Raw genomic sequence first — 14,711 nt, forward strand, 5'->3', positions numbered from 1 at the left:
ATTTATTAGAATAAATTAGAAAAAAATAGAATGAAAAGAATAAGCATGGCTTACATTAGTCGTTTATTTTATAAACTGGATCAATAGGTGAATGTAACCAAAATCTAACCAGGTGGCAGAAAACCAAAGAAAGGATTTTAGTTTAAGATTCAAAAGGAAACATTCAAGAGGTTTTATTCAGACAGGCAACTGCATGCACATTCAGAGTTTTATACTCAAATTAAATCCCACTATTTCTTCCTAATTACCCAAGAGTAGCATCTGTCTACTCTTTTTGAATGCAGTCTAAATAATTTCATATTTAACACCAGAAGCTGTTTGTTGGGTTGTAAATTACAATAGCATTTTAATTTCTTATTAGAAGAACTGCAAATCTGATATTTCTGCCCGTACTTTGTACATTTAACAGCTTATAAGTATGGAGTTGCAGCATATCCTTACGTCAAGGAACAGTGGGGCTTTTCTGTTGTGTGCCCTGTTCCTTCTGTTCCCTTGCGGGGATGGACAGGGTAAGCTTGGATGACTGAAGTTCAGAATGGGCATAAACTTTACTCTGTTTCTTTAATTCTCATGAGAAGGGAAAAATAGAGTGGTGGTGTTTGTTTTTTTTTTTTTTTTCCGGGGTTGTCTGGATCCACAATTAGCTATTATCTTTCACCAGCTTACCATCTGCAATATAATTTCTTGTTTGATGTATGCATCGTGTTTCTAATTGCCCTGGTTTTCTGGGGGAGATTCCTCCTGTGTGTTCAGAATAATGCTTCCTTTTATTCAGTCTATTTAAAAGCTATCCCTTTTGTTTCACCAGAACTTCTCATGAGCTGAAATCCTGATTCCACTAAGTCCACAATTCTTCCTAAATTCAATTTTTTAATCTCTCATTTTTAAAGCCTTAGTTATTACGTAGACATTTGAATCCTAATGCCATGCAACAAAGCGGTGCTTCTTTTTAAAAGTATTTGCAGAGATGGCTTTCTCCTTTCTGAGTTTTCAAAGGTCGTTGCTTAACTGTTGCCAGATAGCTAACTAATTTTACATAAGGGCATGTATTCTATACAAATGGCCTCTGTATTAATAAACAAGGGTAGCATCTGATGACCTTGCCATTGCATAAGTGAGTTGCCTCTCTATTGTAGCTCTCTTGGTGTATAGAAACGTTTGCTGCGTGCGTGGTTACGTACCTCAGAAGCAGACTCTCATCTCAACAATTTATAGATCAACTTAGATTTCCTTCCAATGTCATAAAAATAAGAATAAATAGAAATAGTCAGAATCGTTGTACAACGATTTCCAAAGATGAATGTTTTATTATTAAGGTATGAAGGCTTTGAGGAACTAATGGAAGAAAATCCTTACAATAAGAAAATTGTTTCCATCTTGTAAGCAAGTTTGAATTGGGGCCTTTTCTTGTAATGAGAAGCGAGAGTAGCTATGGTGAAAGACCATTCAATGGGATATGTCTCCAGTAATTGCATTCCAGTGTCGGTCCTTTTTCGAAGAGCATCCTTATTTAAAGAAAATAAAGATAAAAAGGTCAGCACTCTTGCTGAAAAATAAATCCTGTGTCAAATGTACCTTTTAGAAATTATAAGTTTGAAATCCATTATAGGCTTTTGAACTGTGTAAGGGAAAGCTCTCCTGATGTTACAGTTAATTATGGCTCTTGACCAAAAGGTTCTTAGCTTTAGTATGTGATGTTTACCGTATATTTTCAATCTATAGTTCTGATTTTCTATTAAATATTTTAGACAAAGTGTACAGCAATACAAGTACTTGAGTTATTCCAAGGATGTATAGAAAAGAAAAAAAAAAAAAGCCAAGTAGATCCTGCCTTTAGAGCCCATACAAATCCTGTATGTCTAATGGTGTTAGACTCTGAGCATGGGAAAGCAGAAGCGTCCTAGAAATTCTGTAGTACCTCTGAAAAATGCATTAAAAAAAATGCACACACAAAATATAAGCAAAGGCCATCTTCCTCTTGCATAATAAGTAGAAAAAGATTTCTTTAGTAAAAATGTGGGTATTCATAATACGCAAAATTTCAAGAGTGTAGAAATGTGCCATTTTTTTATTACTGGCAGTTCTTCTGATGCTAATTGTCAGAGCTGCCTAGAGCCTTTCACAAACACTACATTTCATGTACATATGAAGGGAGAAAATTTGTATTTACCTGTAATTGTTTATTTATACATTTAGGTATTTGTGCATCTGTGTTTATAAATACAGGATGAATAAATCCTTTTTTGGTTTGCATGTGTTCTGAATTATTTTTATATGGTTGTGCGTACTTACAAGCAGTTTTGCAATACGGTGTGGGTGGCTTTGTGCAGAGTACATTACCTCAGGCAGACAAAATCTTGGATGGCACCTTCCCCCTGCCCCCAGCACTTTTCCTACCGCGTTATTCCAGTTCAGTTTAGCCCAGAACAGAAGGTATTTTTCAAGTATCACAAAAGAAAAGGCGTTTTGTGATTCCTCAGTAAGATTAGGCTAGAAAAATGGGGATATTGAAATGGAGATTTGAAATATGGGTGCCTGTGACTTTTTTCTTTTTTTGTCCTAGTTTGAATATTCCTATTTATACTTCACACTGTAGTGATCAGCCGTCGGCGGGGTTACATATTGATGGTGGAGCAGCTGGAACGCGTGCTCCTTTGAGGTGTCCTACAACCTTCAGGTGCTTTGACTTCATTAGCCTAAAAAGGTACCTGTGTTTTGAGGACAGCTAAAGGTCTGTTTAAAATTTAAGCAAGTGGCTTCACAGCTGAAATGCGTCATGATTGATTATTCTGCTGTTGCTGAAGGTGTAGCTAATACAGCTATTAGCAGAGGCTTGACCTTTTAGAGGCCGTGTTCTGTTAGCAGCTGTGGAGTGTAGTCGTGTTCCTGGTCTTCTGCTGCTTCAGGTATTATTTAACTGTTGGTTTTTTACATATGTAGGCAGTAGATGTTGGCTGCTGATGTTGCAGATGTTGGTGTGCTGTTTGCTTGGTTGGGGTCCGTCTGCCTCGAGCGTACACACCAGCACAGAGGGATGCAGCGCGGTCACAGCTCTCTCCGTGGCAGTCTGGTAATTGTACTTATTTCAGTAGTTTCTTACGCATTTCACGTTACTGAGACCTCAACAGGAAATGGTCTGTGTTTTCCCATTGTACTGTAACTAGTTTCTTCTCTGGGATTTCAGGAAAAAGCATGTATTTTTTGTGTCTTAATATCAATATGCTTTACAGACCAGCCTGTATTTTGGTTTAAGGTGGTTTTCTGTGATTTTGTGGGGTGCATTGGTGCTTCTTGTAATAGGATGTGCAACTAACCATCTACTTAAAACTATTTTCTGGTGAATTAACTTTGCTTTTTATGTGATTGTTATCTCTATAAGGCTATGCAATATTGAAACAAATTCTGTCAGACAGCTCCTGAGTTTTCTAATCATCAAGATAAACTTACTTTTATTAGATTGCTTGTGAACCAAGTAGAGATAACTATACTTATCTTCAACTACTGTGCATGTGGTGACGTGTAACACTACCCGCCTATAAACATCAGTGTCCCCAGTAGTGCTATCAGAGTGGACTTCTGTTGAAGTTGATGCGACGTCAGTTGCCTGAGGCAAGCAGTTAACCAGGGTTGTCTTTCCGGTGACAGCTTTTTCAAATAGAAGTTTTCTGTGGAGATTTTGTTTTAAAGGCCTTAGTTCTTCAAAACAGAAGTGTTGCTTAACGTATGCAGAGAGGACACCCACGGTTGATCCATGTCATGATTCCACAGAGTCATACAACAGAGGGGACAGAGGTATATGTTTGTAAAGGATAACTAGTTTCTCACCAGTGACCTTTCGAGTGCTTTTGGAGGCTGATGGCCATCCTCAGATAAAGGTTGAGGAAAAAATGAACTTTATAGTCGTTGCTTCACAAGCTGACCCGGTTTAGTTGTGAACTCAGAAAATAAGATACTCTTGAGGATTTTGGGAAAGTTCAGGAAAGCTTCTAGAAGGTTTTTATCCAGAAGGAAAATGTTAGCTTTAAATGTGTAGTTTGCTGGCCTTAGCTGTAGCTTGGTGGCTAGGAAACAAACAGGGGAGCTGAAGCTTCAGAGATGATGTGTGCTTTCATACCTCATCTCTGCTTGGAGGAGAAATAAATTAAGTAGAAGGTAAACTAGCAGTTGATATTTGGTTCTGTTTTGCAATAAAACATTGATATCTTTAATTTTCTGTAAAATCTTTAGTATTTGAGGATTTCAGAAGAGTGACAAATACTAGGAAAAAAAATAGAATCCTCATTTTATAGAGGGAAACAGGCAAAAAAAAGTAACTGATCTCTCAGCTTTGCCACGGCCAAAGCATGGAATAGAGGCAGCAATAACCAGGATTCTGGAAACTTGAATGCTGAAGATAATTTACAGAGATTTCATAAACAAACTAACTTGACTGTAAGCAAAGAATGGTGCTGCTGTTGTAACTGTTCTTCTGAAATGGTACCTGTGTCTTGAAATGGGTATTGATAATCCAGGGGAATGAGTTGTTGGGTCAGGGAATTGCATCCTACAGCACTGGCCTTCTCAGCGAGCCTGCCAGTTCTTTCTGTCTTTGATCATCAGCTCCTTTTGTGTATATTGTATAACAAATAGAAGTCACAGGGAGATGGATGACTTCAATCAAACTTAATGATAACAGTTTCATTGCTGAGCATGGCAGCATATTTATTTATATCTACATATGTAGATGTATGTGTATAAAAAATATAAAAGGACCTTTTTTTTTTTTGTCTTTGAGAGTCCCCTTTCTTGTGCTTCTCATTTTCAGCTGAAAGGGAAATTGTAAGAATAAGATACGACTTCGAGATTTTTGTCTCAGCTCTCCCTTCTTTGGTGCTTTGGAATGATAGTTTGTGGTTCTTTTCACTTGTTTCACAGTGTCCTCCTCTTTGAATCTTTGATTGGTCTCTAGTGAGACAGTGTTTACTGTAAAATTAAAGCAAAAGCAGGTTTTGTCTGATGTGTTTGAATGGCGGATTTTGGAAAGCGGTGTGTGTAAGAAAGGGATGTGCTTTGCAAATTAGTCATAATCTCCTCCGAGTTTAAACAAAACAGGAGCCCACTTTCCATGTCACTTCCCTACGAATACCAAGTGCTCCAAAGGGTGATCTCTTGTGGGGGAGAAGGAAACCCAAGATAGCTCACTACTGACAGAATCTTAAGGATTTTTCCATCTGGACTAAAAGATTTTTGTACCTTGACAGAAAATCAATGCTTTCTCATTCTTATTAGGCCTGTAGCAACATCATCTATAGACATCTGTACACCAGGGAAGACTTCATTTAAAGTTCCCATCGTTGCAGCCATACTGCTGGGAAGAAATCTTGGGATTCCTCATGCAGACGAGGTTCCCGTAGTCCTCCTCGGGCTCGCAGCATCAGCATGTCTCGGGAAGGGCAGGTTCCCATGGTGGGATTTATTGCTACCTCTTCAAATTGTATCAGCTTAGAAAAAAACTGTCCTGTTTTAAGTATGACTGTGGGAAAGCAGCCCTGTCAGTGCTAAATCTTTCAATATTGGCAGCATCTGTACATCTGCAGGAGAGGTAAATGCAATGATTTACATTGTCAAAGTCCTAGAACAACATAGCAGAGTATAATCTCTTGTGTATTTTGGCAAAACACATATGTTACCACTGGGAAATCTTTTGTTTATACTTGGAGTGCTGAGAAGGTAATCGACTAATTTTGGTAATTATTTGAGTAGGAATCTTCTTGTGCGTACGTGAGCCTACCACAAAGGCGTTCTTATTATAATTTGAATACGAGCACATGAAAGCTAATGCTAATAACTAACAAAAATAGTAAGAGGAGGGAGAGATGATGGAGAGGGTGTCTCTTTTATAAGAAAGCATCATTCAATTTCAGCTGCCTGCTAAGCGCTTCCTTGGGGGGTAACTTCATAGGCTTTGTGTCTGACCCAGCAGTCTGAGCACCGTGAGACCGGAGTGGCAAGAATCAGGTGGTGGTACGGTTTCTTAAAAGATGAAGGCGAGAACAGGCAGCCCTTGAAGAAGCCTAGCGTTCACAATATGTAAGGCTTCTGAAAATTGGCAAGGAGCTGAACTGAATTACTCAGCAGAGCTAGGGACCGACATGAACTAACAAGTATAAATGTAAGCCTGAATTTATCAGCTGAAGCCAGGCACGTTTCAGTGTGTGTGTATGAGAGTTTCTTGCTAAAAGCAAAGAGTGAGCGAGTCGTATATCGCTTTGATGCTCTTTAAAAGAAAATGGTTGCAATCAGTATCATTTTGCTGTCAAATGTATTTGAAAAATAGGAAACATATGTCAGATATGTGTTCTGCAAATAGTTATCAAGGGTGTTGCAGAAGTATTTGGTTTGGAGGGTGCCTTGGAACCCACCATTCAAATCTACGTGTGTCTTGAGTGATCTTGAAATTGTCTGTCCTTCTATGCTATGGTAAAGTGAGGGCGTTGCAGGGGTTAACTTTAGCCTCGTAAAGACTACGATTGTGGTGTTCTCAATGGAGAGGCTCTTCCAAAGGGCTTAATTTAGACTCTGTGAAAATGAGTATTTTGCTCGTGTTTTAGAGGTACTACCTCTCTCTGTGGTCTATAGAAGGCTCAGTTTAGTCCATAGTCCTTTGAACACCCCTTATTCACTGGTATATTTAAGCAAATCCTTAATTCTAGAAAGGGATGCCTTTTACCTCTCAGCATATAGATATGAGCCTGATGATTGCAGATGCATAAATGAAGACTACCGAGAAGGGTTCCAGATTCTGATTTTTTTATTGTATTTGTTGTCCTTTGTATAGTTTTAAGAAATTTCATTGCGTCCTCTCGATCCTGCCGAACAAAAACTGTAAATCCACCAGTGCAAAAGTGTGAAATATTCAGGTTTTCTTTTTTTGCAATCCTTCTGCATGAGGGAAGCTCCTAATAACTGCAGCAAGAAGTGAGAAGCTTCAGGATCAGGTGGCTCACCACTTCTGAGTGATGTTTGCCTAGAACAAAACGTAGTAGGAGAGCAAAGTGCAGGAACTGCAGCAAATTAGGCTCAGTGGCAGCAGTTAGAGCTGCAAGATGAAAGCAAAATACGGCTCATTTTTCTGGGAGCCTCTTTGGGGTTCGATGGTATGAATGGTGCTCTAAAAATGTAAAATGTTATTACGTGCTATTAGAGAAGGAGTCAGCTCAGCGTGCATTAGAGCAAGTAGCTGTGACAACGGAATGGTGTATTTAAAGGGAGTGCAGTTAGGGCCCCTCTTGTGTTCACTTACCTTGTATTTATGCTTATTACTGTCGGTGACGGACAGTGATGTAAAGGTTAGTCTTCACAGCAGATATTTTTCTTTAATACTCTTCATGGATTTTTGTCATAGCCGTACTTTGCCTTCTCACCGATTCTTTCTTTTTCCTTTTTCCCTGTTTGTTGTGTCTAAATAATCTACTGTCACCGTGCACATGTTGTAGAGCATCGTGATTGAAGCAGACCCATAACTGACTCCTACACCAGACTCCCAACCTTCCACCATTGAGGCAACCTTGTTAACTCCACTTGGTTTTCAAATGCCACATCATCACGCTGAAAAGCTCCCTGGCTCTCCTGTAATTTTTTTCTTTTCTTTTCTTTTTTTTTTTTTCCTTCTCTCCTTGTAGAGCATGATGAGTGTGGCAGCGGACAGCATAACTGTGATGAGAATGCAATCTGTACTAACACTGTCAGGGGACATAGCTGCACCTGCAAACCCGGTTATGTGGGGAACGGGACCATCTGCCGAGGTAAGTCTGTTACTCTAGCAACACCGTAAAAGTGGCAGACTCTATTAATATTTTCTGACAGTCACCTACGTTCTGGTAACGTGCGATGGCTGGATTCTGTCAATGATTCGCTGCAAGATTTATTGTCTGGAAAATGGAGTATGCATGGAGATGATGGGAATTGATTTGTGGATAAGTTCTCAACAAGAAGGAAATATTTTTGGAGTGCCAGAAGAAAAGTACTTTTCATTTACTGTTGCCTAATACTGTCATTTGAGCTAGTATCATTCAGCTTTTAAGTGATGTTCATTGTACTGTATGGATGGTATGCGCTATCACCTTTGGCTTTTAAAATTTAATGAGATACCTTTTGAATTAGGATTATTGTCTTTTATGCTAACATCGTATGGTTGTTACTTGACTACTCTCATCAGAATAGGGATTTTAGGGTTGTTTGGGTTTTTTTTTTTTAAATCTTTACCTTTAAATATGTATTTTGAAGATTTGTCTGTTATGTAAACAAGAAATACTGGTAGTCAGCCATGCTTTCTGTGAAGCGGTAGGTCATTGATTTAGTGTGGTTTTTTGGTTTTGTTTCTGCAGAGAAAGAAGCAAATACATAACATAAAAAGAGAGGAGGGCGTATATTTACTGGTTGGCTTAGTGAGATCTGTGTCATGAAGTACTATAGAGTTGTAGCTCATGCATTTATGAATTATATTTGTCTCACAAAAAGCTATTTTTTTTGTTTTGTCTGGGGTTGCATACTTCCTAACATTCTAAACAGACTTGCGGTAATAGAAAACTAACTTTTAATTTTTTTGAAATGACAACTATTGAAATTGGGGAATGTACAGGGTAAAATATTCTGTACTTAGTTTGGGGGCACAAGAGGCTGGATATTAATTTTCCAGAATGTTATAAATTGGCCAAGTAATTCCTTTAAAGGAGAAGGAAGATTGATGTCATTCTTGTTTCAAGCTAAAATTCTTCACGGGGATTAGCCTGTCGACTGCTGAGTTTGCATGTACCATCTTACGGCTTTTTGATGACTTTCTTTGGGTACTGTCCATCTGCACAAGAGCTCTTGGTCTGTCTATATTGAAGATCAACAGGTGATTCTGGGGAGAAACTCAATGTAGTATATTTTCAGTCTTTGATGGCAGTGAATGTAAATTGCAGCATAGACAATTATAGTTTCAGGGAAATCTGAGTGAACAGACTGTCTGACTGGGATTTTCTTTTATTTTTATTTTTTATTTCTTTCTGAGGATAACAAAACAAGACAAATCCTTAATCATATTTCTTTGAAACAGGGATGTTTGGATTAGTTCATAAACCCCATGTTTTCACACTGGTATTCTTTGTTTGCACACCTGGATATTTGGGTTAACTTGCCAAAAACTCACAGGGAAACTCCTGCTGCATATTTATTAATCTAGTAATGTTAAAGTAAGGAAATTGCACTGGAGAAATGCAAGAATGTTTTTAACCTCAAAGTTCTGTTGAAATGTGAGTTGTGGATAAAATATATATTACACAGATTTTTTAGTATGCCTTGAATTGCACACATGAATGTAGTTATAGTTGCCTTTTTCAGATAGGTGTACATGGAAATAGAAGAAACAAAGTGCATTCTTATATTCTGACAGGGAAGCATAAATTGGAAAGAAAACTGGAGATTATAGAAAGGGGTTTGCAGTCTAATAATTATTAAAGTCACTATGGATAAGAAGAATCTGGTACTGCATGGAATATTTACTCCTGCACACCAGCTAATATTAGAATTGCGTGCATTTTAGTTACTAATAAAACACCCAATGTAAAGTAGTGGTCTGAGTTTCTCAGCCAGTGGTTCTGTGGTCAGATGAGGTTTTTATGAGTTTGGACTGCTAATTTAAGAAACATTCCCATTCTGCCCACGGTAGCACCAGAAACACCACTTTTGCTTCTTTTTTACCAAGTTTAATGATGATGCGGTATCAGTTGCCAGTCGCAGCAGATTCCTTGCGCGAATGCTATGACTGGCACAAGGAAAGAGGTGTGAACATGTCAGAAGAGCAATAAACTGCTTATGTTGTCTTGTAGTAATTTTGGGGCTTTATCGTCAGGCAATATAGATTGGAAAAAAATAGATATAAGCCAAGGTGATAAGTGTAATGTAATACCATCTGATGATAAACATTTCTTTTTCTCCTTGAGTCAACTGTAAGTGCTTTATAAATATTTACATGTTATAGATGTGTGTGTACACAACACGATTGTTCTAACTACTACTGAAATAACGTATCTCTGTAGTTTAATAAGAAATCTTACTAATATTGTCCAGCAAAAACATAAATAGAAGAATGTTAATTTTAGGATGAGGGAAAAGGACAGGCTTTGTGCCTCATCCTACAATCTATTTCAACAATCTATTCTAGCAGTGATACAAAAAATAAAATCAGAGTAATGTTCCTCTTTGACATTACTGGATGACACTGCAATAGTCTTTATAAAAAACCCGCAATACTGTTATTTCTATTTTAGCAAAGAAAATGTATGTGTAGTTAAATGAAATTGCATGGTGAACTACTGGTAAATATAATGAAATTACTCTGGCAGGAATTTGTGATGTTTGCATTTTTTGTGAAAAGTACGGAGAAATAAAAAGGACAGAAATAATCTGGATATGAATATTATGATTGCTGGGGATGTAGAAATAAAAACAAAAACCAAATGTTGAAGAGGAAAGCAAATATTTTTTTTAAAAAAAACTGTATAATCAGGCTGTCACTTCTTGAGCAGAAAAATAAATTTCATGCATAAGGAATTGCTTTACTGTAAATGTGGTAGACTAGACTATAATTAAGGACTGGATTGTGTCAAACTAGATGTGGGACCTGTCACGAAGGAAGGTGGTGGAAAAGGGCGCAGAGTGAGACCAAATGCACTTCTGGGTTAAAATAGATACTGCCATAGTTTAAGTGACATAAAAATGGAAAGACAGGTGGAGATGAACACAAGAAAATCTTTATAAATACATAGTTACCAATATATAGACCATATAATAAGAGTGGAGACAAATAAGACATATTTCCTGTGAATGCTCTCAATTTCACTGTAAGAAGTGGGCTGTAGCACCTCAAAGACACTGAAATTTTGGCAGTAGATGAGAAGAGAGTGAGGTTGAGGTGAGCTGAAATGACAAGGCGGGACAATGCTGTGCCATCACCGTTAGTAAATTTGACAGAATACTGGACCCAGATTCAGATAGGTGAGATCTTAGCATTTCTTCAGAAAATGCAAAGTAAAATAGGGTGAAAAAGGAATTACAGCATTAAAGGAAGAGGACAGAGGTATAACTCGTGGGATAGAGAGAGATTCTGAATGTACAGATTTTTTTAAGTTGCTCTTTTCTCTGAAGGAAACTTTGAAAAAATTCAAAAGAACTAAGAGTGTCTTGGGCAACAGAAGAAGCTGTAGGTGGGTAACGGAATACTTATGCCATGCCTGTTTACTTGAATTCTGTAAATGAATTCTCTAATTCATAGGTGAGGGTGGAATGAAGACAAATGGAGCAATTTCACTAGCCCAGGATAGGACTCAATAGTGCAGCATAAAAGCAATTAACTAAGGATAGAAGGGAAAGGTGATAAAAATTGGTTTAGCAACTAAATGTTCTAGTGGGGAAGAAAAAAAAAAAAAAAGGTGTGGTGGGCAAATGACTAACTGGTAGAACACGGCACTTCACAGTGCGCCTGTCAAGATGGACCTTGTGGGAAATCAGTGTTCAGTGGCAATGGTTAGATGAAAGAAGTCTTTGTTTCCTACGACAATCAGGTTTATGAATAACCCGTCACCTGTAGACGGGGTTGTGCGTGCGAGTGTAAAACTCTGTCATGTATAAAATGAGTAAAACCCACTGTCATGACTCCAGCTGAAGAACCAGGGATATTGAATACGGAGATAAATACCATATTTAGACTGTAGAGGCTCTTGGTCTGTGTGCTATTGCAGTGTTTCTGTGTGAAATCTTGGTGGAGCGAGAAAACGTGTATAGGGAAAATGTCTTTCTCTGCTTTTTGTCTTGATAAGTTTGAATTCGAGTTCCACTCGGCAGCCTCATGCCGCATGCTGTGGAAATGATGTGGAAGTGGGATGTGCCTTTTGTTAAAATACGAAGAGCCTCGTGCTCCACCACGTACGTTACCTTAGCGAGATGGAAGCTAGAGAATGTTTGCTGCGTGATGTACGGTCCTATAGTTTAGCAGAAGTTTATTGTAGAGCTTGTGCCTTGTACCACAGACTGAAGTCAAAGAAAGGAGCCAAGGTATGTTGAAACATCAGCAGGTTTAATTGATGATGTTTGGGATTAAATGCCTTAAAAAAACAAAACCCCACCCACCAGATTTTGTAGGTGGTACAGATCTGACTTTTCAACATGAATAATGTGCAAGTCACCATCCAGGTTTTGATACAATCAGTAGGAGACCTAGATGTAGTATAAGAACCTTGTCCTGCCTCTTGGTATTTTGCTCCAAATGTTTGTTGCAATGTATAAATTCTGCCCAAAGAAGTCCATATATATTATCAGGAAAAAAGTGGCCTTGAATATACTTGAATGGTAAACGGGCAATTCTCCTGAAACACGGACAACATCTGTTTGCTAATCTTTTTTCTGTATATCTCTGTAGTGGGGAATGAGCAGAAGTCTAGCACTTAAACAAGTGCAAATATTTCTCTTTGTACTTCTATATTTTACTTGTATAGTCTAACAGGTGTATTTAGTGTGCTATTAATATCTCATTTAGTGGTTTCTGCTGAGATGTAGATTTATTAGAATGATTAAATGAGGTGGATTTAGTTACAGTCATAAACCTTAAAGCAAATTGTGCAATATGACTGATGCCTGGGCAGAGAAACGCCAGATACTGTGAAATAAAAATGAAAACAGTGAACAGTGTTTATTCTAATTAGTATTCAGGCTGTAGAATGGTTTATTTCTGCCAGAGCATAGAATATGATTCCCCCCGCCCCGTTACATTCTTCTGCAGCATTTCACAGGAGACACTTCAGGGATTACAACTCAGTATATGATGGAGTCTTAAAGATGAAAGCCATTATTTTTAAGTGGCTCAGTTCTTCTGGTGTTTTCTGGAAGTCCAGATTAGTTTCTTAATTGTACTGTGGTTTTTCGTGTATATTTGCCTTGGAAGGTGTATTTGGGAGCATGGTTGTTACTGGTGAACTTACTGGTCACTTCATGAATAGCTTACTTGGAACCTGATATGAAAAGTAACCAGATTTTGACCAGATACTCTTATCTTTTATAATGTAAGGGGAATAGTCATATAGAGTCTTTATTCATAATACACTCAGAATGTTTACTGATGACCAGAATATGTCACAGGCATGAAAATTTCTTCAGGTTGATGTAAATAAGTAAGGTGCCCTATTTTACACTCTTTTAATCACAAATTGTAATTGGATGGACGTGTTGTTTTAACAAATGGCAGTCTAAGAGCTTTCTTTCATTGCAGTTTTCTTCTTTGTTTCCAAGCAGGTATTTTTTTAAAGTAATTCTTAGTCTGGAATATATTTAATAATCTGAAAGATGTGTGTATGAAAGAAATTGTATATCTTCCAATGTGTAGGCAGTATAGTGATGGTGTAGTAAATAGATGACTAAAGACAAAGACATTTTCATCTGTTATGAAATTTCTCCTACTATGAAAAATACTCTAGAGTATTTTTAGTAGGAGCTGAAGAAGAAGGAAAAAAAAAATCAGTCTCTCTGGTTATTTCTGTGCTGGGTTGTCTGCTTTTTTTGTGTCCCTTTTATATTGACATCAGCAATGCTAAGGAAGATTAACTTTAAATGCCAGCAATGCGAGACAGACGTGCTGATATCTTGATATTAAAGCATATCAGATCACTGTAAGGTGACTAACTGCCACTTAGGTTTATGTTTTTTGCATGTATGTGTGTCTGTTGGAGGTGGAGTTGAAAGCCTTTATGGAGCAATGGAGTGCGTTACGAATAATATGTAGGCCAAGACTAAAGTGGAAAGTAACACCCACATCTTTCCCTGTACCCTTCAATTTTTGTAGCTGTAAGGCTTTGAATGGTTGATATGCCTTATCACGGCTTTAATTGCTGTTTTGGTGTAATATTCACAAGTCTTATGAAAGAATATGGGAGTTTTGACTCATGCTGAGATTCTCATCCTCATTCTTCGCAGTCTTGAGTGTTGTGTAGTTTGTTATACCTAATATGTAGTGAATAAATCGCTGCAAAAGCAGATAAGTGCATTCACATGCACTTTGGCGTCACGTCATTTGGCACATGTGGAAAATGCCATAGCGAGTGCAAGACACTGGCTAGTCCCACTTTTTGGGTGAAGTATCCTAGATGTAACTGATGTAATAATTTTAAACCAATATGTAGTTATACAACAGCATAGTCAGAATTCTTATAGACTTTGCATTCTAAAACTAGCATGGTTGGACTCTAAATTAAGGCGGTATGATCAAAGCCACTAAATTTTATATAGTCCTAAATCCACTGTATTAATAAAATGAAAAATTGAAGTTTTAATGTAAGAATCTTTGTATTTTTGTTTATGATTAGGTAGTTGTCAAGGGTGGTTCATTCATTCCAATTTCTATGTTTGTATTAGGATTTTGAGTTATATGAACTCCCTTTGTAAATGATTTGCTGCATACTTTCTAAGCTCCTTCAGTTCTAATGTTGTTCTTGGTGTGATTTTGGACTGTAATTTTTTTAAGGTAATTTTCGTGAAACTAAGTTGATTATGATAATTTTTTCTTGCCCTTAAAATGTCATCACCTAGATTTACTTGGGCAAGGTGTTGAAATTATTTTTGTATTAAGCATAAATTATTTTTGTAATAAGAGCTAAGCTATACATATCCACCACTATGTGGTCTGATTTTACAGACTCTCT

The 14,711-nt window shown here is 37.5% G+C and overlaps 1 protein-coding gene across 1 annotated transcript in view; it reads left to right on the forward strand.

Annotated features, from left to right (window-relative positions):
• NELL1 (NEL-like 1 (chicken)) overlaps positions 1–14,711 on the forward strand; it is a 295,750-nt gene that overhangs the window by 170,023 nt on the left and 111,016 nt on the right. The window contains exon 14 of the mRNA XM_009886260.1: positions 7,662–7,784. Within this exon, the coding sequence (XP_009884562.1) occupies positions 7,662–7,784 (123 nt within the window). The remainder of the gene's footprint in view (positions 1–7,661; positions 7,785–14,711) is intronic.

Source organism: Charadrius vociferus, unplaced genomic scaffold, assembly GCF_000708025.1.
Source record: "Charadrius vociferus isolate BGI_N301 unplaced genomic scaffold, ASM70802v2 scaffold115, whole genome shotgun sequence".
Lineage (NCBI taxonomy): Eukaryota > Metazoa > Chordata > Aves > Charadriiformes > Charadriidae > Charadrius > Charadrius vociferus.